Below are 21,823 nucleotides of genomic sequence, written 5' to 3'. Positions count from 1 at the left end.
TTAGAGGACGAAACAGCCCCCCCATCCCTGGGGCCACTAACGCGGCGCAGCCCCCTATCCCCGGGGATGATGCAGCGCAGCCCCCCGCATCCCTGGGGATCAGAGGACGATGCAGTCCCCCATCCGCGGGGCCGATGATGCAATCCCCCCATGCCCGGGGATCAGCAGACGATGCAGCCCCCCCAGCCCGGGGCCGGTAACGCAGCGCAGCGCCCCGGCCCCGGTCCCCCCTCGCCCCCCGGTCCCTCCCGGTCCCCGCCCTCCCCTCCCGCCCCTCCCCGCGGTGGGCGTGGCCTGTGCCCGCGGTGGGCGGGGCGTGCCGGTGCCGTGGGCGTGGCCTGTGCCGGTGCTGTGGGCGTGGCCGCCTCTGGCCCCGCCCCCCGGCCGTTACTTGCCGCCCCTCCCCTGCCCTCCCCCTCCTGCCGGCCGCGCGCTCCCGCTCACCGGCGCCATGGCGGAACAGCCCGAGGAGGGGGCACCGGCACCGCCGGCAGCGGCACCCCCGGCTCCCCCCGCCGCGCTGCCCCTCTCCGCCCCGCCGGGCGGTTCACAGCGCCTCCTCTTCTCCCACGACCTGGTGTCGGGCCGCTACCGCGGCTCCGTGCGCTTCGGCCTGGTGCGCCTCATCCACGGCGAGGACTCGGAGGAGGACTCTGAGGAGGGCGGGCGCGGGGCCGCGGCCGGCGGCGCCGCCAGCTCGGGCGGCTCCGAGTCGGGAGGCCCTGGCGCCGGCGGCGGGGAGGAGGGCCGCGCCAGCCCGCTGCGGCGGGGCTACGTGCGGGTGCAGTGGTACCCGGAGGGCATCAAGCAGCACGTCAAGGAGACCAAGGTAACCGGGGTGGGGGGCGGCCCGCGGCCTGCACGGGCCCGGGTCCCTCCCCGGGGGGCTGGCGCCGGTTGCAAGACCGGGGCGCCGCCTCGGAGGCCTCCTGGGGCAGGGCCTGCACGGCCTGCGGGGCTGCGGGGTCGGGTGCGCTGGAGGCTCCCGAGCAGGAGGTTGCTGCCCTTTTTCCCCCGTGACGCCCGTCCTTGCCCGCCCGTGCAGCGAGGAGCCGGAGCGGGGAAGGGGGACGGTGTCCTCCAGAGGGTGAAATGCCGTTCCCTCCCTTCATCACACTCCCTCTGGCAGCCCAGCATGGATGCTGCTGCCTTGCGCTGGTGGTAGAGCATGGCTGCTCTGCTGAGGCACTGGGGCTTGGTGGCATAAGGAGCAGCGTGCCTGTGAAGGTGATTTGAGCGAACTTCCAGACATCTCTTACTTGCTGGAGTTGTAGGGCAGTGTCCCGGCCTTTATTGCTCGGTGTCGTCATTGCCTGTTTAGGAGAGTCAGCAGCTGAGCAGGGAAACCTCCCCTGGATAAAGATTTCAGCAGGAAGCAACCACGGTTTGCATCTGCCCTTGTTTACGTGAGCATTTGCCCCTTGCTAATGAGGCACGCGTAAATCTGTGGCATCTTAATTATATCTGACAAGCCACAAGGTGTAGGTCTGCGCTGGAATATTCCCACTTCCCAAAGTTGGTCTGGCCTGGGGTTTTAGCCCAGGCTGACAGACAGTTCAGAGACAAAAGCGGGCGAGGGGGGCACTGTAATAGAGCACAAAGGGGCTGCCAGGGATGGGCGTTGCACTGAGCAGAAAGGGCTCCTGCACTGTCCCTGCAGGGTCCCCCTGCTCCTCTGGGCTGGCAGTGGAAAGCAGGAGGCTTCTGGAGAACCCGTCTGCTTTGCTGTCTCAGAAATGGCCCTGCACGCTGCAGGAGAGAGGGGGGACTGAGAGGAAGAAAGGTGTGTTGCAGTCCTAAAGGCATCGCTAGGATTGCCAGTGCTACAGAATGAGCTAAATTTAGGTGGTAGTGTCATTAGACACGTGACCACTTGGAGATAAGGAAAATGAAAACAGGTATTCTGAAAAGATACTGCCATGTGATGTATTTCTACCTTAAAAGAAAAAAAAAAGCCTCTTTTCTCTAAAAAAACTCCATGATTCAATCACTGCAACCTTCCAGTAAAATCTTTGTGTGTTGTTGCAGCAAAAATTTGTCCCAAGTTGAGTTTGGTTTTCAGTGTCTAAACAAAGCCACCTCCATTTAGGTGCGTAAACACAGATTTAGTTGTGTCTGTTGGGTTCCCAAATCCAGAAGTGTTAGCTCTGACTTCAGTCACTTGGTAACTGCACCCATTGCAGTGTTAGAAAAAGCTGGACTGAGGAGGATCAGAAATCAAAGACAGTTATGTAAATAAACTGTCTTTCCTTTTAGTGCTGCTGCTCTGGTCTAGGTGCCTTTACCACTCAGGTAATGGACCCTGGGGAGAAGCTTCCTGAATGCTTGAGAAATTTAGGTGTACTTCTCTTGATTTTTTTTTTTTTTTTCATTTGAAAAGCTGCCCACTAACCAAATTGAGAGGCATTGTGTACAGTCTGCACTGCAGCTCAGGATTGCTGAAAACAAACCTGATGCCACTGGAAGCATGCAGTGTGAGTGATCATGGTTTTGTGGTTATAATTGGGTTTTTTAGCTGTCTGCTGACCCAGCCCCTTTTGGGTTCCACTGATGTGTGAGAACCAGCCGGGTAAGCCTGACATGCTTGTCATTGTCTGTGCTGGGAGGGGTACAAACCATAGGCATTATATGGTTATCCTAGGTCTAAAGTTTGTTGGGTTTTTGGTGCTGTTACCTACAGGTACCTCTTTTGGCTGTGCCTGACTCTCTAGCATTTTTGGTTGTGAGAGTCTTGTGTGATGACCTTAAAACGTTGACCTGTCCTAGTCACAGCTAAACCATGGACTCCAGAGGATGCCTGTTGCTCTCTTCTATTTCCTTTTATTTCCCTTAACTCTGAAATGGGCAGAGGGTAAAGATGCTCTTGAGGCTAGGACTTTTGTGTGCCTATTTTGTGTGTTAGGTCCTGCTTCCACACAGAAGGCTAGTTGCCTGTCTACCTCCTGTTTGTCAGGTGCTTCAGGATCTGGGAATCCTGGTGTGTGTATTGGATAGAGCGAATAACTGAGGGAGAAATAAAGTTGTTGGAAATACTGAGTCCAGTGAAACAGCACCTTTGGCTTCCAGTGCAAAGGTCAAAAGCAACTTTCTGTACCCAGTTATGATCCTTGAGCTTTCCTATCTTTTCTTGGACAGTTTGGGGTTTTTTTTCATGTAGGTTGTTATTTTTGCTGTTGCTTCTGGAAGTTCAACACTTGCTGTTGCTCTTTCCTGTTGGGAATGGTAGGCAGAATGCCACTTAAACCCAGGCACACAATTACTGATGTTAATCAGTAATAGAAGCTTTCTCTTGAGATAGAGCCTAGCAGTGCAAAGCCCCACCAGCTCCTCCAGTAATTGTATATGTGAGCACATTCCTGCTTTTGGTTCCCCTGTTAATAGTCATTAGCAGCATGAAAACAATGATGTGAATAAAAGAAGAGCCAGGATTTCTTACCCTCTGGCTTCAAGTGCTTCTTTCCTGCTTTCCCTGGCCATATCACCCATTTAAGGCACTGGGAAATCACCATTGCTGAGTATTGTAAAACCCAAGCAGACATGGAAGGAGAAAGCTTCCCTTTCCAAATATATTTGCCATCCGTGTCTTGCCTGACCCAACAAATCTGCAGAGCAATTCTTCTGGCTGGCTAAAGCCAAATCTCTGGATGTAATTTGGAAGGCAGGTTTGGAAGTACTATGAGCTGCTGTGAACACCTGATGCTTTTTCTAAATTATCAGGAGTACTTGGGACCCAGCTGAATTTTAATTTCAGGATCTCTCAGCTGTAGTTCAGCATTCCTGCTGAGTTGCCTTTGGGAACTTTATGGAAACATTTGAACATATTGGGTATATAGTCAGGCTCTGGGGACTTCAAAATGCTGCTGCCCTTCCTCCTGCCTCTTCCCTGAAAGCCTCAGACCTCTCTGCCACCTTTCATTTTCACAATGCCTGGGCGAGGCAGATAGGCCGCTTGTGCAGCTGGGGCAAATGGAAAGTGCAGGTGTTGTGTTTCAGCACCTTATCTGAAGGCCTTCAGCCAGCCAGGCCTCCTGAGTTCCCTGTGCCTGCCTCTGGGAGCACGGGCTTGGTGTGATGCTGTGATACACAGGCAGTGCTGGTTGATGTATGTGTAGGGACCATTGCAGGACCCCAGGTTTGCCATAAGAGTCAAGGTGCAATTTTTAAAAAGTTTTTAGCAGTTTTTTTTTGTAAGGTCCAGAATACAACTTAGTTTGGATGACTCTCTTACCTCATTCAGCTTTGTTTTGGAAACAGATTCAAACTATCAGGACTCCTCAGACATAAACCAGGGGCTGATAAACTCATTACCTGGAAATTACCTGATGTTACCTCCAGAAGGCTCTATATGAATTCAGCTCTGCTTCATCCCACACAGACCTTCTGTTCTCTTCCACCCTTTGCTCCTGTAATTTCCTAACCTCAGGTACTGGGTCATGGATCTAACACAAGGTCACAGGAGAAGTTTCTGAAGATCGTCAGGGTCTGTGTTTTCCCTGTGTCCATTCACAGCCACTCTCAGCCCTCACTGCTGGGATCCCAGCCCGTCAGCATGTGCCCTTCAGACGTTAATCCTAGCTAGTGACTCTGCAGCCTGTTTACAACTGAGGGATGAAAACAGCCTTAAAAATCTTCCATCTTCAAACCTGGTGAGGTGTTGGCCATCTGGAAGTGCAGTGGAACAGTGTGGGTACATTGGGGCAGGTGAAGAGGGATTGTAGGATCCTTTTCAGGGGCCATGAAGAAATGCTGGCCAAAACCAGTGCCGAACTCTGGATCTGTTGCAGCACACAAATTCCATGCCCATAAACTATTAATAGTGAGTTTTACTGGGTGAGGAAGCTGTATCTAACCCTCTTCTTGCATCTGACATTTCAGTTAGTCTCCCAGGGGGGTTCTTTGAAACCACCTGATGTTTGTAGCTGTTAGAGACAGAAAAGGCTTACTGGAATTTTTGCAGTTCTGCATAATACAGAACCAATTAATGTGTGACCTTTCCATCCTGTGAGTATCATTGCAAGGTTAGGTACCCTTGGGTCAATTCCCTGTTTTGATTTGTTTGGCTCTTGTGATATAGACTTGGGGATCATCATTAATATTTTACTGCAAAAGTGGAATCTGGCACAATTCACAGTGTGGAAGTCTCAGGAGTACTAAATATTGTACACTGTTACTGCTTTGTGTACTGTGTGCAGAGTGAATTGGTAATTCAGGAGTTGAAAGTGGCCATCTGGGCTAAGCCATTTATTACAATTATTCCAAATGTAGACAGGAGTGTTATTTTTAAAATGAACGAAGCCTGTCCTCAAGCAAGCAGTGTTTGTGATGTGCTCTCTTCCAAGATGTGCTCCCTTCCAGTGTGCTGCTATAGCTTAAAAAAACCCCAAACTAAATTAGTAATGCTTTTAGGACTAGTAAACAAACTAATGTGCACTAAAAGCTTTAGAAGGAATCAATCAATGCCCATGACAGGCTCTGAAATACCTGTGTGGGTGAGACATTTTGCTGCAGCTTTCTCATACAAGTTTTTTTGTTTGCTGATGTGATAGATCTCCAGTGCAGACTTCAGCAAAAAAGGGACTTCAGGCAATTTTATAAAGTTTCTTTTTTGGCTAAAGATTCTTTATTGAAGTTAAATAAAAGCAGCTTTGACAGATGCTTTTTGGGACAAGGTCTTGCTTGCCTATGGCAGCTGTCCTCAGCTTCTCTCCTTTCTTCAGAGGAAACACATTATTTTTAATGCTCAACATCTGTGTTGGTGTGGGAAATAATTGTGTTTGGAAAGCTAAAAACCTCTTCTCCTTTGACTGTTTAATTACTTGGGGGATTTCAAAGGCTCAGAAGGTGATGACACCTTCCTAAATGCTACTTAGGAAAACCCTGCCTCATTTTTTCCGTTCTGCTGTTACCTCCCACCATGTGCAGGGTCTTTGCCCAAAGGGACCTGTGTTTAGGTCATCCTAAGTACAAGAGCTGATCGCTTGAGCTGAAATCTTTGCACTTGCTTTTGAGGTTGGCAGTCCTGACTTTCCTGGAACTGAGAGATGTGAGAGATGATGGCTCGGCTTCTGCATTTTACATAGTGCTCCAGAGTACCAGACCTGTAACTCAGCTCAGGCTCTACCTTGTGTAGCTGATGTGTCCCACTCCTGAGACCTTTAGACCTGTGGCAAGGTATGAGAATGCTAACTCCTAGGAAAAAAACCAAAAACCTGAAGGGAGACTCCATGGTAATGTTTGGGCTTTCTTCCATTTGCTTTTAGCCTGCTAAATAGAAATGTGCATGTTTATGTCTGAATCAAAAATAGTCTGCTAACTTGAATTTGGGAAATTAAGCAAAAGTAAGTTTCTGTTAATGACAATGTCCCAGGACTGGGGGGGTTTCCATCTGACAGATATGAATGAGGTTTTTTCTTTCTGATTGTTTAATGTTTCTGTGAAGGGAGCAGGAAACTTTGAGGGGTAATGATTGTTAGGGGTGATGAAAAACATCAAATAGTGTGAAGAGCATGTGGTTTTGACAGTAAAGACGGTAGGTAGTAAAGATGCTGATTACTGTAATAGCTGCAGCACTTTCAGATGTGCCTGAGTTTCAAGTTGACAGGTGTCTTTTTAGCTTTAATTTTGTTTCTGGTCTGTGCTGACTGAATTTCAGAGGATCCTGTGCCTGTGGTGGTACAGAGCACACACAGCCCAGCTTGGTGCAGTTGGTGACTTACACGCCTGGATGCGTTTCTGGATAGAAAACATCTCTTACTGTGCGTTTCAGGGTTATTCTTACCTCCTTTATGTGTTTGACTGCACATCTGGCCAAAAGAAAGGTATGGAGTGGTGTGTCTGCTGTGCTTTCTGCCCCAGCCTTTGGGAGCGCTTGGACCAGGCTGTGGAAGAGACACAAGAAGAAATTGTGAACATTTACTGGGCTCAAATCTTCAGCGTGTGGTGTAGATGGAAACAAACGTGGTGGTGGATGTGGACTTGATAAGTGTATGTTGGATATGTGCATGTGCAGGAGAGATAAGGTCAAGTACAGGTGATATTATCTTTGTGTTCTGCCCTTAATTGTATTGGGATTTAAAGCATCTTAATGGAGAGGCAGATCCAATAAGCACCTGCAGATGGAATTTCTTCCTCTCACAGAATGACCAAGGCCAAAACCATAGGTTGAGAGTGGGCAGATTTGAAGACAAAGAACTCTGTACCTCTGTACATATTTTTAATGCTTTACAATGCTTTTTAAAGAAATGACATCACTTTTATGCTTTGTTCAGCCTTCTCCATCAGTCAGGTGCAGGTTGCACCAGAGAAGCTCTGACTGCAGGGAGCTGCAGTTCAGTTCAGGTTACTGGGAAGACTTAAGCTAAATAGCATTGATGCTTCTATGCTGTGAGATTAGAATGTGCAGTGTGGACCTGCTGGTCTAAAATTTAACAAATTAACAGCCGATGTGTGGAAGTGGTGTCTTAGACCAGTATCTTCATGAGCCTCTCTAGTTCTGGTGGGTTTTTGGATTTGCTTGCTGTGTTAGCTGCTGGGATGGTGTACAAGGTTGCTTGGATATACAAGGTGGAAGCCAAGATACAAAATGCTTTTTATGCACATATGCTGAGACCTTGAAAGTGGGACACATCAAGCTACACCATAAATAATCTGTCTAGTTTTTCAAAGGGTTTGAACAACCCTGCTGATGTATGTTGGATGCTCTAGGTAGGTAGACTTCTTTGGGATTGCAAAGCTGGGGTTTTTCCATGCTTTTGCCATTGTCTTTAAAATCATGACCTTTGTTTCTTTCCTCACCAGCTGGTGCTGCTGCTCTGTGTGAAAGAATGGGTAGTGAGAAGGCTGTTGGCAGGAGGTGAGACCACGGACTGGCAGCAGAGCAGGCCGGGAGAGGACAGGAGCCCTTGGTATCTTACTGTAGCTTCCAGGCCAGGAAAAATTAAATTCACAGGAGTACATTAGGAACAAGGAAACTGTGCTCAGCTTGCATTTGCAGTGGTATCACTTCACAGCCTCTGGTTACAGTCTCTTGAGTTGAAGAGAAACTGCATAGCCATACCCTTGGTCCATTAAGCAGGATTGGTTTTGTACAATAAAACTGCAGCAGTGGTACCGTGTGGTTCTGTATTCAGCACGCATCAGACTCAGTCTCAGTGGTTTGCTCTTATTGCTGCCTGTAAAGCCTTTAGCTTTTCTCCATGTGAGGGAGGGGTTTGGAGACAGACAAGTGAAGAGGGCTATTTAATCACCAGCTGCAAAAATGAGGAGCTTAAGGCTTTTAACTATTTTTCTTAGCCCGGAGCTGGGAGTTCTGGTACCTCATTCCTGTGGAAGTGACTGGGTACAGTTGTCATTTGTCAGTGGATGATGAATCTTCTGCTTAGTAAAATACACTAATACTGTGAGATGGAATTAGTTCCATCATGACTGATTTATTTTTTACCTACTTTTGAAAGGATATAACTTCTTTGAGAATAAAAGAACTTTTCGTATGAATCATTTGGGTGTAAGAAACGGTGCTGCTTTTCTGCTGATAAAGGATACTTAGCAAATAAGTAGCACTTTTCATCTTCAAAGCATTTTCTGGGCTCTGATGTGGCAGTGCGTGTTGGAAAGGTGACAGAAAGTCTCCCCTCAGGTGACTCTGGGTAAGACAGCCAGCATTAGTGCTGCCAGGTGGTGTTTTCATGGTGTGTGCTCAGTGCCTTCTCTATTTGACCATTTTCAGGGCTGGAGAGCTTGAGCTGGCTGCTCAGTGGAAACACTTTTTGACATTCCTTAGTGCAGTTGCAGCTAGAGATCTGTCTGGGAAAATTACTCTCAGGCAGAGCCACAATACATTGGTTGTTTGGTGTTTGTGTGAAATGGGATGCTTGGGAACTCACCACTTGGTGTTGAGTAACTCAAGTTTGATTTGGTTTCACTTACATGAGAAGCTAAGCTGAGTAACCCAGTGTTTTAAAATTTAGTTTAGGTGTAGGTCTAGTGAGCTGGGGATTTTTGCAAGGCTGGGTTAGAATTGTAGTCAGTGAAGAATAGCCAAGATTAACTCTTAGTTCATAGTGGTGTTCCTGGAATCAAGTGGGTATTTCAGATCTCTTGGCTCAAGATCTGTTGTTAAAGAACTGGTCTTAGATCTCAGTCCTCAGTGAAATTGTTGGCAGCAGCTATACTGAAACAGCTGGGGCTTGACTAGCACCGATCACCTAGGAGCCTTTGCATTTTCCTTTACCCTCATGGCACTGAAATGGCCATTCTGCTTTACCTGCTGCTGGAAAGGGGTCAGAGGTCTCAGCAGCGTGAGGGGCTGCTGCCCATGCCAAGTGTCCAGTGCTGCCTCTGCTCTCTGCCCTCACATCTTTGCTTTTCAGTGTTTGGAGTGAGTGTGCACAGAGCACTGCTTAGTATTTTTGCTGAGAGTTGATGAGAGCATGGCCCTACTTGTCCTTTGGTTTTGCCCTTCTGTCTGCTTTTGAAGATGAAAGTTGGTTTGTTTCCTCTTGGAAGGTGGGTTATGTATCTAATCCAAGTGAATAATTCTCATGACTATTGCAAGTATTACTTAGGCTTCGGTTCAGCCTCAGAGTCCAAGTTCCTTGAAACAACATCAGTCTTGAGACAAAATAGCCACATTTTCTAAATTTAGAGTTACTACACAGTGGGATAACTGGCTGGAAATGATACATCATGAACCGCCTCTTCAGATTTTTGTCCTTAGCACATGCAACTTCTGTCAGAAGTCTTTTCTCTGTCCTTGTGCTGCAGGTTATTGAAGCTGCTCTGATTTTCCATGCTGTGGTACAGCATTGTCTTGGTGAACTGCCTGTGGGTTCAGTTTAAAGCAGAAAGTGGGAGCAGGGAAGAGGGAGGGATCTTCATCCTTAGTTTAAAACTTGATTTTGTGGCTTTTTGTTTCCTAAAGTCTGCGGATGGATGATTATTTGCTCCCTGTAAGGGATGGTCTGGTCAGCATTTCAAGTGCATTCCAAAGAGCTTGGGAAGCTCTTCCTAGTTGTAGTAGTACATAATCACAGAACTTCCTCAACTGTGCATCTCTGTACATGGCTGAAATACAAGAAAGAAGAGAGCACCCTTTGGAATGCCACAGCAGTGACAGTGACACTGTACAGGAAACACCAGCATTCCTGGCTGCTTAGTTTAGGAAGAAGCTTCAGGATGGCTTTCTTAATTCATTAACTGATATTTTTATTGTCCTAATGTCAGTGTTGTGGGATCTCACTGTGTGTTACAATTGGACAAGCAGATCCAGAGCATGTCATTGGCTCAGTAACTACTTTTTCCCCCACCACATCTGACCCGTGTAGCTGATTCGGCTTATTGGCGCTTTTGACTCTGGGGCCAGAAACTTCCTCTGTTTAGTTTTGTGTGGTGGTGGGGATTGTGCTGGTACATGATAGAGAAAAGTGTCATTTGGTTCATGAATGAAATCTGCCCTGTAGTGATAAAGCAAAGTGCAGGGTGACTTTATTGTAACAAAATGTGTGCTGGGCAGGGACTCCCTGTGAGCACTCTAGGCTGGTGCTGCTGAGGGCATCACTGCAGGAGCAGCCTGCTCTGTCTCTCAGAGAAGTTCTATTAAAGAGTTAACTCATTGCTTTGATTCCTTGAATTAGGAACCTGTCCCAGTCTGGATGAGAAAAGTTGTAATTTCTAGCATAAACATGCAAACGGCTTACACCTAGTAAAAAGCAAATTTGGCTCCGAAATAGCTGCTTATCTTTATAAATGTGCTATTATGTGGTGAAGCACAGTTATTTTCTCCCTTTTCACCCTCAGACTGTATATCACTAACTTGCTTCCTGGAGAGGCTCTTTCCCCACTATTCCTGCCACCCTTGTCCACACTTCCTCCAGCTGACACCGTGCTTTCTTCATCAGTTGGCTCTGGCTGCCCTGATCAGCCTCGAGTACCTTGCTGAATGCTATTAATGTTTCTTTCCTGAGCCCAAGTGTTAGATGAAAACTTAACAATTCCTACATCAAGCACTCCTTGTATTTCACAGGAGTATTATGTGATCTGCTCTCATATTTCTTGTTCTGTTGTGGAGCTCAGAGGAAAATTAATTTATGGAAAATAGATATCACCAATATGGTAATTGCTCTGGTCACTTCAATGCATGTGTAAATTCTTTATTTAGAGGGGTCTTTCTGATTTTTTTTCAGTGTTCACACTTTGAATTTTGAAAGAAATCCAGGCTAAATTCCTGGCTTCCTCTTAATTGTTCTGTCTGTATTCTTTATTCTCAGTAACGTAATTTAGCACCAAATTGCCATCCATAGGTATTGGTTACCATTTGAAATCTGTTTGTGCACAATGGTTAAAATAATTGTGATTCAGATTTCCTCTTACTTTAGTGTAGTGAATGCAGCCCGAGTGTGTTTTACACTAATTCCGTGTATTCTGCTGCTTAATTGGCACTGGGTGCAAACACACCACGTGTATTCACACCTAATGTCTCCCTCACAGGGATGCTTTGGTTTCTTTTGTTAGTGCCCCACGCAGTTGCTTTCTCTTCAGCTACAGCAGTCTCTGATTAGCATATGTACAGCCGTGCAGGGCAGCTCTTCGTAGGAAATGTGCTTTTCTGAGAGCTCCCAAAGCTGCCATACTTGCTCTAAAGTGAGCACTGCAAACAGGGAGCTGCAAAAGCAATTTTTTTCTCTTTAGTGGTTGTGCCAGATTGGAAACTGGCAGTGCTGGAAACCCAACCTGTTGGTTTTGACAAACAGTGTTTGACTTTGGCCATGGTCAGTTGGGTAGAGGTTTCATCACCCACCCGACCTCTGATAGTAACCACTGAGTGCACTTTACTGTCCTGGTGACTGACAAGAACCTTAACTTTCTCTTGTGATAATCTCTTCTAATCTGGCAGTGATAAGTGCTTGCTGTCAGGAGAGCTGTGGTGAGAATTAAAGGTGGTGTTTGTAGGGCAGATTCCCATCTCTGTGCTCCTGTACTTGTGTCTCTGAATGAGTGTTGTGCTCTTGTGCTGCTGAGGGGGCAACAAACTCAGGGTGAAGAGTTCTTTTCCAGAACTGGGATCTTTGTGACTGCTTGGTACTTGGTTTGGGCTAGCAAGCCATTCTATAAAAGCATTTATGAGCAATCTTAGAACTCTGCTGTGTGACTCCTTTCTGCTGCTTCTTGGTGCTGGAAGAATTTGTGATGGTAGCAGCAAATTGAACACCCCAGGAGCTGGGGAGTCCATGATTCTTGTTCTGGAAAGCAGCCTAAGGAATCTTTATGAAATGCCAGTTGTTCTTGTTAGTGCTGCTAACTTAGCCCAGCTTTAGCACAGTTCAGGTTGCCTGCCTCTGATCTGCAGTGCTGGCAACGCTTGAATAAAGCCTTAAAACAAAAGATCGAGGATTAGAGGCAAAGTGACATTCAGAGCTTCATTGTCCAACCTGTGTATACAACTGTGTGTGGTAGAAAAGACACCAAATTGCAGTTCTTAAGTATTTCTAACTGGGCTCTGGGCTCAGGTGGTTCCTGCTGTGCTGTAAGAGGATCAGGCACTGCTGCTGTACACAAAAGTTTGTTGTTGTAGCAGGTTGTTTTTTCGTAGCTCTTTCTTTGATTTTTGATACCATTTGGCTGCTTGGAGGCCCTGAAGTGTTCATGCACTTTGATTAGGTTTAGTTTTCTCCCCACACCTCCAGAGACTGAAAGACCCTCTCTCTTCACATCTTTTATCTTTGCTATTTTCATTGTTCACTGGGAATTAAGTTATTCAGGGCAATAGTATGTTCATTGCTCTTGAGAGCAGTCGCTACCCTGCTCCGGATGGCTGGCAGGCCATCCATCTGCCCTCTCAATTTTCCAGTTTCATCAGAAAAAGATCCCTAGATATTCTCAAAATGCTTAAGTGGTTAATTATGACCTTCTAGCCTGGGAGTGTTGCATCTGAACTGAGGAGTGATGTTGAGCTGAGCTTTTAGGTTTTCCTGCTAGTGAGCAACGCTGGCACGTGAGCTAAAAGGGCATTTTTCCCCCCCACTAAATTGCTTTAGGCTGTATAAAATGAAGCAGGATTATCTGTATTCTGAAGAAGGGTAAAACAAAGGATGTTTCTTCTGTTCTCATGGAAATGAGGCTCAGGGAGGAACATTGCAAGGTTAATACCTGCTTTGTGCATACCTAGTGCTGCTACTTAAGCTTACTCTCCTCTTAACAGTGCCTTTATCTTGTGCTTTCAGGAAAACCTGGCACCTGCCAAGTTCAGCTACAGTGTGATTTAGCAAAGTGGCAAATCTTCATTAGAGACCAGGAAGAGCTTTTAATCAGAAATGACAACATGCAGTCTGTGATTTGCACCCAGGCCTCAAGTGATGGGTGAAATCACCCTTCTCAACACCCACCTTGCTATAAATAGCTGTTTTCACTGGGGGCAGGTGCTACTGAAATGTCACTTGGGTGAAATCTGAGTGATGTGTTGAGTGTGTGTCTCAGAGCCGAGAGAGGCATTGTCTTTGTCGGATGTATTGAAACGTGCGTGTCTCTGCCAAGAGATGTTGTAATGGTGAGATAGATATCGATCAGAGCTGCTCTTGAAGTGTTTTGAGACTCTAATACTTCCTTGAATCATCTCAGTGCTCCATTCACAAAAGCTGCTGCTCTTAAAACGTCACGCTGTCGGGTGTGTCTTGTTTTTATCCCACCCCATTCCACCGCCATGAGGGATTTTTTTTTTTTAGGAAACTCGGTATACTTTTTCAATTCCTTACTTTTGTGCACATCACAAGGGGTTATTTTTTCCCCATTATTATGAACAGAAGTGTTGTTTGAGTGCCCAGACAGTTGGTAACATCTGGGAATCTGCTTTTTGGTGGAGCATTAAGTATCTTCACAATTCTCTTTTTATAATTGTCCTCTGAAAGGGTGAGCCATGGTGACTTTCCCAATGGAGTATTTATCCATCACGTGCTGTCTCTGCAGTGTTATTGTGGGACTATACTTCTGAGTGTTCCTGCAAGAGGAAAATTACAATTTGTCTTGATCCATCCATTCAGCCCTAGAGTGTTCCTTGAACTTTGTGGAAGAGTCTGAGATGGGTACATGTGGTAGAAGAAAAGTAGGATTCAATTGCAAATTGCTATTATTACAATCACTTTCTGAGATCATCTCTACCAATCATCACTTGGTCTTGAGATGAGAGCAGCAGCTTCTTTTTAAACTTAATTGATACCTTTTTTAAAAGCTACTGTATGAAAAACATCTTTCCTAGATGAAATAGATTTGGGACTTCTGAATTACAGGCGTTGATTTTAAGCAGACTTCAGATCTTAGGGCTGTTCCTGTTCAAAAAGTGCATGACACTTAAATGCTTTAACTCTGAGGCTTCTGAGTACCTGGCTGGAGAACTTAGACACCCAAAGCCCATGAAGTTATCCCTGTATTGGTCTGTTTCTGACAGTCAAGGAGGATTTTAGTGCAGATGCCTGTGGGCAATGGCGTTGTGGTGACAAGGTAATCCTGAAAGGATCTGGAGTACGGCTGTGGTGGCAGACTCAAGCACTGATGGGCAAGTGTGTACCACACCTCTGTATAAATGATTTTTAGTAATTCCCATTTTTGTGTTATCATCTATCTCAGCCTGGCCTGCTGACCAGACTAAAAGCTAGGAAGAGCTCTAAATTTGGAGCTGAAGCAGCATGTGTGTTGTACAGAGGGAAGGTGCCTGCTTGCACACAGCTGGGTTTGGGAGCTTTGTTTCATTTCCCCAAGTCTGGCAAGGAGGATGGAGAAATTTGAGAGAAGATGTGATGCTGAGCAGCACCAGGAACCTGAGAAGTGCTGGTGCTGCAGTGAGGGGGTGGATGTAGTAGAAATGGTGTCTGTGGTGCTGGGTCCTGCTGCAAAGAGAGACTCAGGTCTGTCCTGCCTTAGGGAGCCTGCATTTGGATGTGATCTGGCTGCCAGACCTGCCTGACTGCTGCCTTAGTGTAAAGTCCTTTTCACTGACATTCCCAGCCAGCGTATCAGAAGAGCTGCCTGAAAAAAGGAAGGAGTTTATACCATGAAAAAGGAGAGGATGTGTTTGTTTCCTTCCAATTACAGGGAACTTTAAGCCTGATCTCTGCTTAGCTTGTTCTGCTTGGAGTGATAAGAACCAAAGGAAAAACCGTGGGATTTTCTTCATCTGTGGTTTTCTTACCCCGCCCCTGGTGATCTCATATCTGTTTAAATCTGAGACATATTTCTGTGCAACATAATCTTTGTTGTTTTGTGACAGCTTATTGTATGCACATTCTCTGTGCATCTCCTGCTTTTAACTGCTTAGTGTGTACCAAAGCAGGAGTTATTTTTACTGCTGTCAGTGGCGTTGAGCTTTGCAGCACTGGGCGTATCTTGTTCTGCATCCTGCCTCCACGAAGCAAGCAGCCTTCAAAGGGATCAGGGACCTGTGCTGCTGCTGGTGATGGAGAGGGGAGAAAAATGATGAGGTTCAGCCTGTAAAAACTGTTGGGTTTTTTGAATGTCTAAAATTGCTGTGGGATTGAAAAACGCTAGATCTGAAACACGTCCTGATGGGGAGAATGCACTGCTCAGATGTGTTTTCCGAAGGCTGTGGCGGTGAGGTGTGTTGTTCTGTCAGTGCTTTTTCCACCTTTTCTCGGTTCCTGTTGCATTCCTGATGACCTCAGTGTGAGCTGCTGTCCCTGATGCCCTGCTGACAGACTGTGTCCATGTCACTAGTGTGCCATGGGGAAGCTCTGAGCCAGCTCAGGCTGCAGCCCTGAGGGATTGGGCCTGGCTCCTTGGATATGCTGCCCCAGAGCAGCTTTACACAAATTCATTGTCTTTTGAACTTTCTATGGTTCATTTCTGGTTTCTTGGGGACTTTCTTAGGTTGGGTTGGGAGTGTGTGTTTTGCAGGGTTGGTTTTTGCTAGCTCTGCATTAGTAGAGAGTAGCAGCTGTATCTTGGAAGCAGTTTGAACTTCCGAGAACTTTGGGACACACGGGTTAGGTGTAATCCTTACACGTGAGTTGCTGCTCTTTTTTTCTGTATTTTAATGCAGCCCATGAGTCTGCTTGTCTCTGTTCTTTTCACTAATGGCTAACAGGCTCCTTTCCTGTGGAGACAAGAGTTGAGGTTGCTGAGTGCCCCAAAGCAGCCTCCTGAACTCCTCTTCCTTCTCAAATCTGATCTCGACTGCAGTTTCTCCAGGAGACAAGCCCTTGTCCAGCAAGGTAAAGCAGCTGGCCAGGCTCACTGGGGGCATGTGGAGGCTTTGGTATTCATCAACCCCAGTGGTCTCTGGAGCAAAGGGTACCCATCAAATCAGGTTGCAGGTACTGCCTGCCATTATTTGAACCTGGTGTCTTTTTTACCACTCTCTCTTGGAGCTTCTGTGAGCTGTGTTATCTGAAGAGACATGAGGCCACTCCATCCGTGCCTGCTGAACCCTGAAAAAATGCTGGAGCTGATTAAAGAGGCACATTCCCTCTGGAGATGGGGCTCCTTTGAGCAAAGGAATGTAGGTCATGGTTAAGTATATAAAATGAAAAAAGACTCCATTGTAGTGGCAGCATTTCACCATAATAATCCAGTGAGGTCCTTGCATGAATAGAAAACCTGTTCTTATATATATGCTATTTAATATGACTCATTAAGCAAGCCTAATGAAACAGCAACATGAGCCTTACTAAATGCCATGGCACATACAATCCTTAAGGCTTTGGTGTTGGCATCCTGACCAGTTCATCCTCCTGTGTGCCATGTTTTCCCTGTCCAAATCATAATTCTGCAGTGTCAGAGCCCAAGGCCAGGGTAAAGGAGAGCAGGGAGGTTTGAGGCCCCGTTAAGTATCTGATAGGATAAAGGTAGCATTGCAGCCATGGCAATCTGAGCCAGGCATGGAGCCCTGGGGTAATGAGAAATGAATCCAAGTGGAAGAATTAAGTGGGATGGAAGCTGGCTGTGTGTGGAGAAGGAGGTACTCTGTGGTCACTGCTTGATTCTGCTGCAAAGGTGTGTGTTGTAACATGCAGGGGACCACCCAATGCACACCTGATAAGGGCTGTATCCCCCAAAAATTCTGACAGGAAGATGAGGAATGTGTGTCAGCAGCAAGCCTCAGGCTGGTGGTTGTTACACAGATGTTCATGATTGAGGACTTTTCACTAAAGATTCTACTGCGTCAGGTGCTTTCTGGATTTTGTGCTAAGAACACAGTGGGTCATTTCATATTCCTAGCAAAAGTGTCCCTTTTGTGGCTTTTTCTGTATACACAACATACTTTTTAATCTTGACAGTATCTTGAGTACATGAGTAGATACTTGAGTGCCGTTTTCTTGGCATATTACTGTCCCCAGTTTAACAGTGCACCTGGTTTTTTATAGGTACCATGTTCAACCCCAGTGCTGCTGCATTTCAGTGGCTGATGGCACAGTACCTTGCATATGCCTGCAAAGCTGAGCAACCTTTTTCAAGTAAAAATCACTGTTGTCAGCATAGGAGTGTCCTGGCAGTGCCTCGTGTGGCTTGGTTAGAGTTGCTGCTGGGGGTTACATCTCTTGTTCAGGAGCCTGCCACATCTGAGTAGTGTACAGTGGCAATTAATGGACAGGGGCAGTTTTAAGGAGGAACTTAGTTTGTGTGTTTAATTAGGAATGACAGGCCATATAATGCAGCCTAAGGTTTACCAGCCCATGGATCCTTCCCAGAACATGGCTGGGGCTCAGCACCTCGGAGCAGTTCTGCTTACGGTTGTGCTAATGCTGTTTAGTTCATGCCATGTGACTTTTCAGCAACTCTGAAATCTGCTGTCCAATCATTCCTTTCCTCAGTCACAGGCGTGCAGCTTTGTCCCTGTTTCAAGGCTTTTCAGGACAGTCCTCACTGTGGAATTTTGGCAGTGCTGGGTAAAGGCAGAGTTCAGTTAACCTCGATTTTTCAGAAGAGGAAGAGGAGGCAGAGCACTGTTCCAGCTGTCAGGGGAGCAGAGCCCTCTCAATCATCTTGCAAGGGTGTTTTTGTAGTGTTTGCAAATCTGCTCCACCTGTGTTTATGGCTCAGTGTTTCACTGGGGTTGTGATGAGCTGAAATCCCTCTGTTATAGCTGAAGTCATTAAAGCGAAGAACGTGTTATGTATATGGCACATAACAGAGTCTGGTGTTAAAGCAAAATACCCACTTACCTGCTGTGTATGTGCATAGCAATATATCCTCAAAAAAGGTAATTTTAGGAAGTAGGCATCAAGTGAATTACAGTTCCAGGAAATATGGGGCTCACTGTCAAGGATAACAGGCTTGGCTTAAAAGGTAAATTTATTTTGCAGAGGAGACTATTGATTAGTTGTTCACTAGACTGTTTTTATTGTTTGGTGTGTAGATGTAAAGACATCCAGATGTACAAAGCATGCACTTGGAGTCAAGCCACTACAGGGACAGGGATCGGTGGTTTTGTAATGGATTCGCTTTATCATTTGTCCTTGGTATTTTTTCTTCTTGGTTAAGATATTTGCTATTAGCACAGGTACAGTGCAAGACTCCGTATCGCATCTGTGCTAGGACCTGGTACCTTTCTGCTCTGAAAGGTGCTCTGGATGCTTTCTTTAGAGGGGATAAAACCTCTCACTGCCTGGCCACGTGGCCATTTGGAGGCAGAGCTGCTGACTTTGGGCAAGCAGACTTTTACCACTTTTTGCTTGTGCTGTCTGGAAGTGAGCACTTACTCCTCCAAGGGCATCCTCAGTAGAGCTGCTTACATCCAGTCAGATTACACCTGAGAGAGTCCAGCAAGGCAATGAAGGTGCTTTAAATCAAGGACCTTGGCTCATCTCAGACCTTAAGCTCATCTGAAGGAGGGCTGGGACAGACAGGAGGGGAGCAAATGCACTTCATAAGTGTGAAGCATATGACAAAGTTTCCAAGTCAAACATGACATCCCCCAATGCTATTTTATCATCTTCTCTAACCAGCTCTGCATTGAAATACCTTACAGGTAATGTTACTGTGTGATGTTTGTGACATTGGGCAAGAAGACACTAAAGACATTTTCCTGCTAGGAGCAGCTTCCTGATCTATATGCAAGGTGAAGGATGCAGCAAAGCATCCCTTAAAACAGTTTTAAACCCCAGATTGGAAAATTCTGAGGCTTTAGTCTTTTACATTTATGGGGAAATAGTCAGCTCTGAGGTGAGTTCTGCTAACAGTCAATCTCCCCTTGCTTGCCTGTAAGAGGTGACCTTTCAGAAATGTTTTTAGTGAAGGGGCAGTTCTGGGTCTCTCGGAAACACTCCGCGTGTTAAAAATGGAATATTTCACAGCTTCCTGGTTGGTCTAGAAGTATGTTACTCCCCTGGGGACTCTTCGGATGCTGGGTCTCCTAAACACAGAAGCCTTCCTTGGAAACTGGATTTGAGTATCCTGGGAAATATTTTTTCCCAGTAATTTGTGATTGCTCTATAGCTGTTGGGCTGTAGAGCCTGTGTAGAGCAGAGGAGCATAAAGATGTATTCCTACAGGAAATTTGTAGCTGTCTGTATGTTACCCTGGTGAGGATTAATGCAAGTGGAAAGGATTTTGCCTTTAAAACCTGTGTAAAGGAGAACTTAATAATCTGCCTTCAAGCAGGTTTAGAATGGGAACTGAGTGTACATTGTACAAAACCAGGGAACATCTGGCTTGATTGCTCCTGTGGTCCCTGTGCCACTGCTTTAAGTGTTTGCTTACACCAGGGGCTTGGTGAGTTCTGTGAGCCATCTCCAGATGTGCTGCTTGGTTGCTTAGTTCCCAAGGAAGAGATGGGGAGAAAAGAAGATTCCCCAGGCTATAACCTTGAATTATTGTCACTTCAGATATGCTGCTGAATAACTGAACCTGTGGAGTAATGTGGAGAGGAGAGTGGTGTTTCCATGCAGTTGCTGGATGTTCTCCTGGGCAAATGCTGTGTTGTCTCAGGCTGCTGGCAGAAATCTGGAGAGCTTATAGTAAATGGTTTAGAAGTCAGCCAAGAAAACACCTGAAGGCAAAATGATACAGGAGTGCTGTATGATGACATTGATGAGTTTTAAATATGGTGTTGAAAGCTTTGTGCTCTGGCTGAGATGGGAAGGAAGAAAAAGTCAGTCCAGTAGACTCATCTGTTCTAGGGGGGAGAAACAAGGCTTTGCTCCAAGGGTATTAAGTCAGACTCTGCAGGGCTTTTATATTTCTGTCCCTATTGTATCATAACTGTCACCAGTTCTTGTTGAGATTTTTCTCAGATTTATTGAAAGGAATTGAAGGTTGGTTGCTTGCTTTTGTATTATAGAGTGCACAAGCAGGAGGCAGTGAATTAAACCTGCTGTGGCTGGGAGATGTTTTAGTCTTCCCCCAGCCATTCCGCAGGTGGTGGATCCACCCCTCACAGAAAGGGATGTCACAGTGCAGAGGTTGCAGAAATCCAGTCGTTAAATAACTGAGCTTCTGTAGCTTGGTGTATGGATTCAGTAAGGGCTGTTCCTCCTTTTTGTAATGGCCAATACAGCATTTATGTATAGGGGGGATAACTGAAACTCTTTCAGTGAATAGAAAATGCAGCTGAGGTTTTTTGGGCAATGATGCAATTGTGCTGCATTGTCCCAGTAGCATTCACACACTCTTCTGCAGTGTGAGCTGGGGGAGTGGCTTTGCTGTTTATCAGAAATAAATGCATGCATGGGGGTACCCACACTGTCACTGAAATTTGGGTGGATTCTCTCTAGCATTCCAGAAGTTGCTTCAGCTGAATGTAAAGGCTTTGATTTTTTTTTTTAAGCAATGTCTGACTTAACTGTGGATACAGCTGGCTCAGAAGGCGTGTTATTTAACAGGAAGCCTTTGCAGAATGCTTGCTCTGCCTTGGAGCAAGCATTGGCCATTGTACCTCTTAAAGCAGTGTTTGCCTTTGCTCTGTGCCAGGAGGGAGCGAGGTGACCCCAGACCTCTGCCCTGGCTGTGGCCCCACGAGGAGGCAGTGCCACTGGTTTCCTTGTCAGCTAAATTTGAGCGTCCCCAGAGTGCTCTTAATCACTGGCTGTGGAAACTGCCCCCAAGGCCAGCCTGAGCATCCTGTATTTGTCAGCTAAGCTAGCCAGGTCCTGATCTGCCTCTGGAATCCACTGCCCTCTCTCTCCTCCTCGGGCTGCAGGCAGCCTGTCTGTCCATGCAGCGTTCCTCCTGTGTAACAGAGCATTAAGGCACTGCAGTGTGCTTGGGGAGTGTGTTCTGCATGTGAGATCAACCAGGAATATTTCTCCAGGGGGATGCTCTGATTCCAGAGCAGGCATGAAACTCAGAGAAGGTACAAGGGAGGCTGGGCAGCTTCATGCGCTCGCTGCCTGGGATTGACTTGAGAATGTGGCATGACACAGCATTTGCTGTGCTTTCAGCTACAGCTATTTATACATTGCTTTTCAGGGTTACTTTGTCTCCTCTAGGAGATTCTGTACTTGATAAAATAATCTTGCTCAAGTTTATGGAATTTGCTGAAGTTCCTAGACTTATTTCAGTATTTTGGCTCTGTGGCAGTGCTCTGCCTCTGGATCCAAACAGGGCTGAATGTGAGGGAATTTTTTCTTTAAGATATGTCTGGATTCAGTCCCCTAAAGTAATTTGACCTGCAGAGTGGACTTGCACTGGGTCTCATATGTGAACTGAAACAGGCACACCAGGGATTTAAGGATAACACGCTAATATCTTCCCTCCTTCCTAGGAGAGAAAATTGCAGCAATTGTGAAACATTGCTGTCTGTGGGGGAAGGGACTCCTGTGAGGGTGGTAGTGGAGGCTCTGGGTGAAAGAAAGGGAAAGGAGAGTGGGCTGTATTACACTAA

General features: G+C 46.3%; 1 protein-coding gene across 1 annotated transcript in view; it reads left to right on the top strand.

Moving 5' to 3' along the window:
* The first annotated feature begins 409 nt into the window (after positions 1-409).
* UBE2O (ubiquitin conjugating enzyme E2 O) overlaps positions 410-21,823 on the top strand; it is a 62,362-nt gene continuing 40,948 nt past the window's right edge. Inside the window, exon 1 of the mRNA XM_042032631.1 lies at positions 410-829. Coding sequence (XP_041888565.1) covers positions 452-829 — 378 coding nt within the window. The 5' untranslated portion in view covers positions 410-451. The remainder of the gene's footprint in view (positions 830-21,823) is intronic.

The sequence above is a fragment of the Corvus kubaryi genome, unplaced genomic scaffold (genome assembly GCF_017639235.1).
Source record: "Corvus kubaryi isolate FWS band 111438036 unplaced genomic scaffold, C.kubaryi_AGA036_p1.0 37353, whole genome shotgun sequence".
In the NCBI taxonomy this organism is placed as follows: Eukaryota; Metazoa; Chordata; class Aves; order Passeriformes; family Corvidae; genus Corvus; species Corvus kubaryi.
This window is presented reverse-complemented; position numbering and strand designations above follow the sequence as displayed.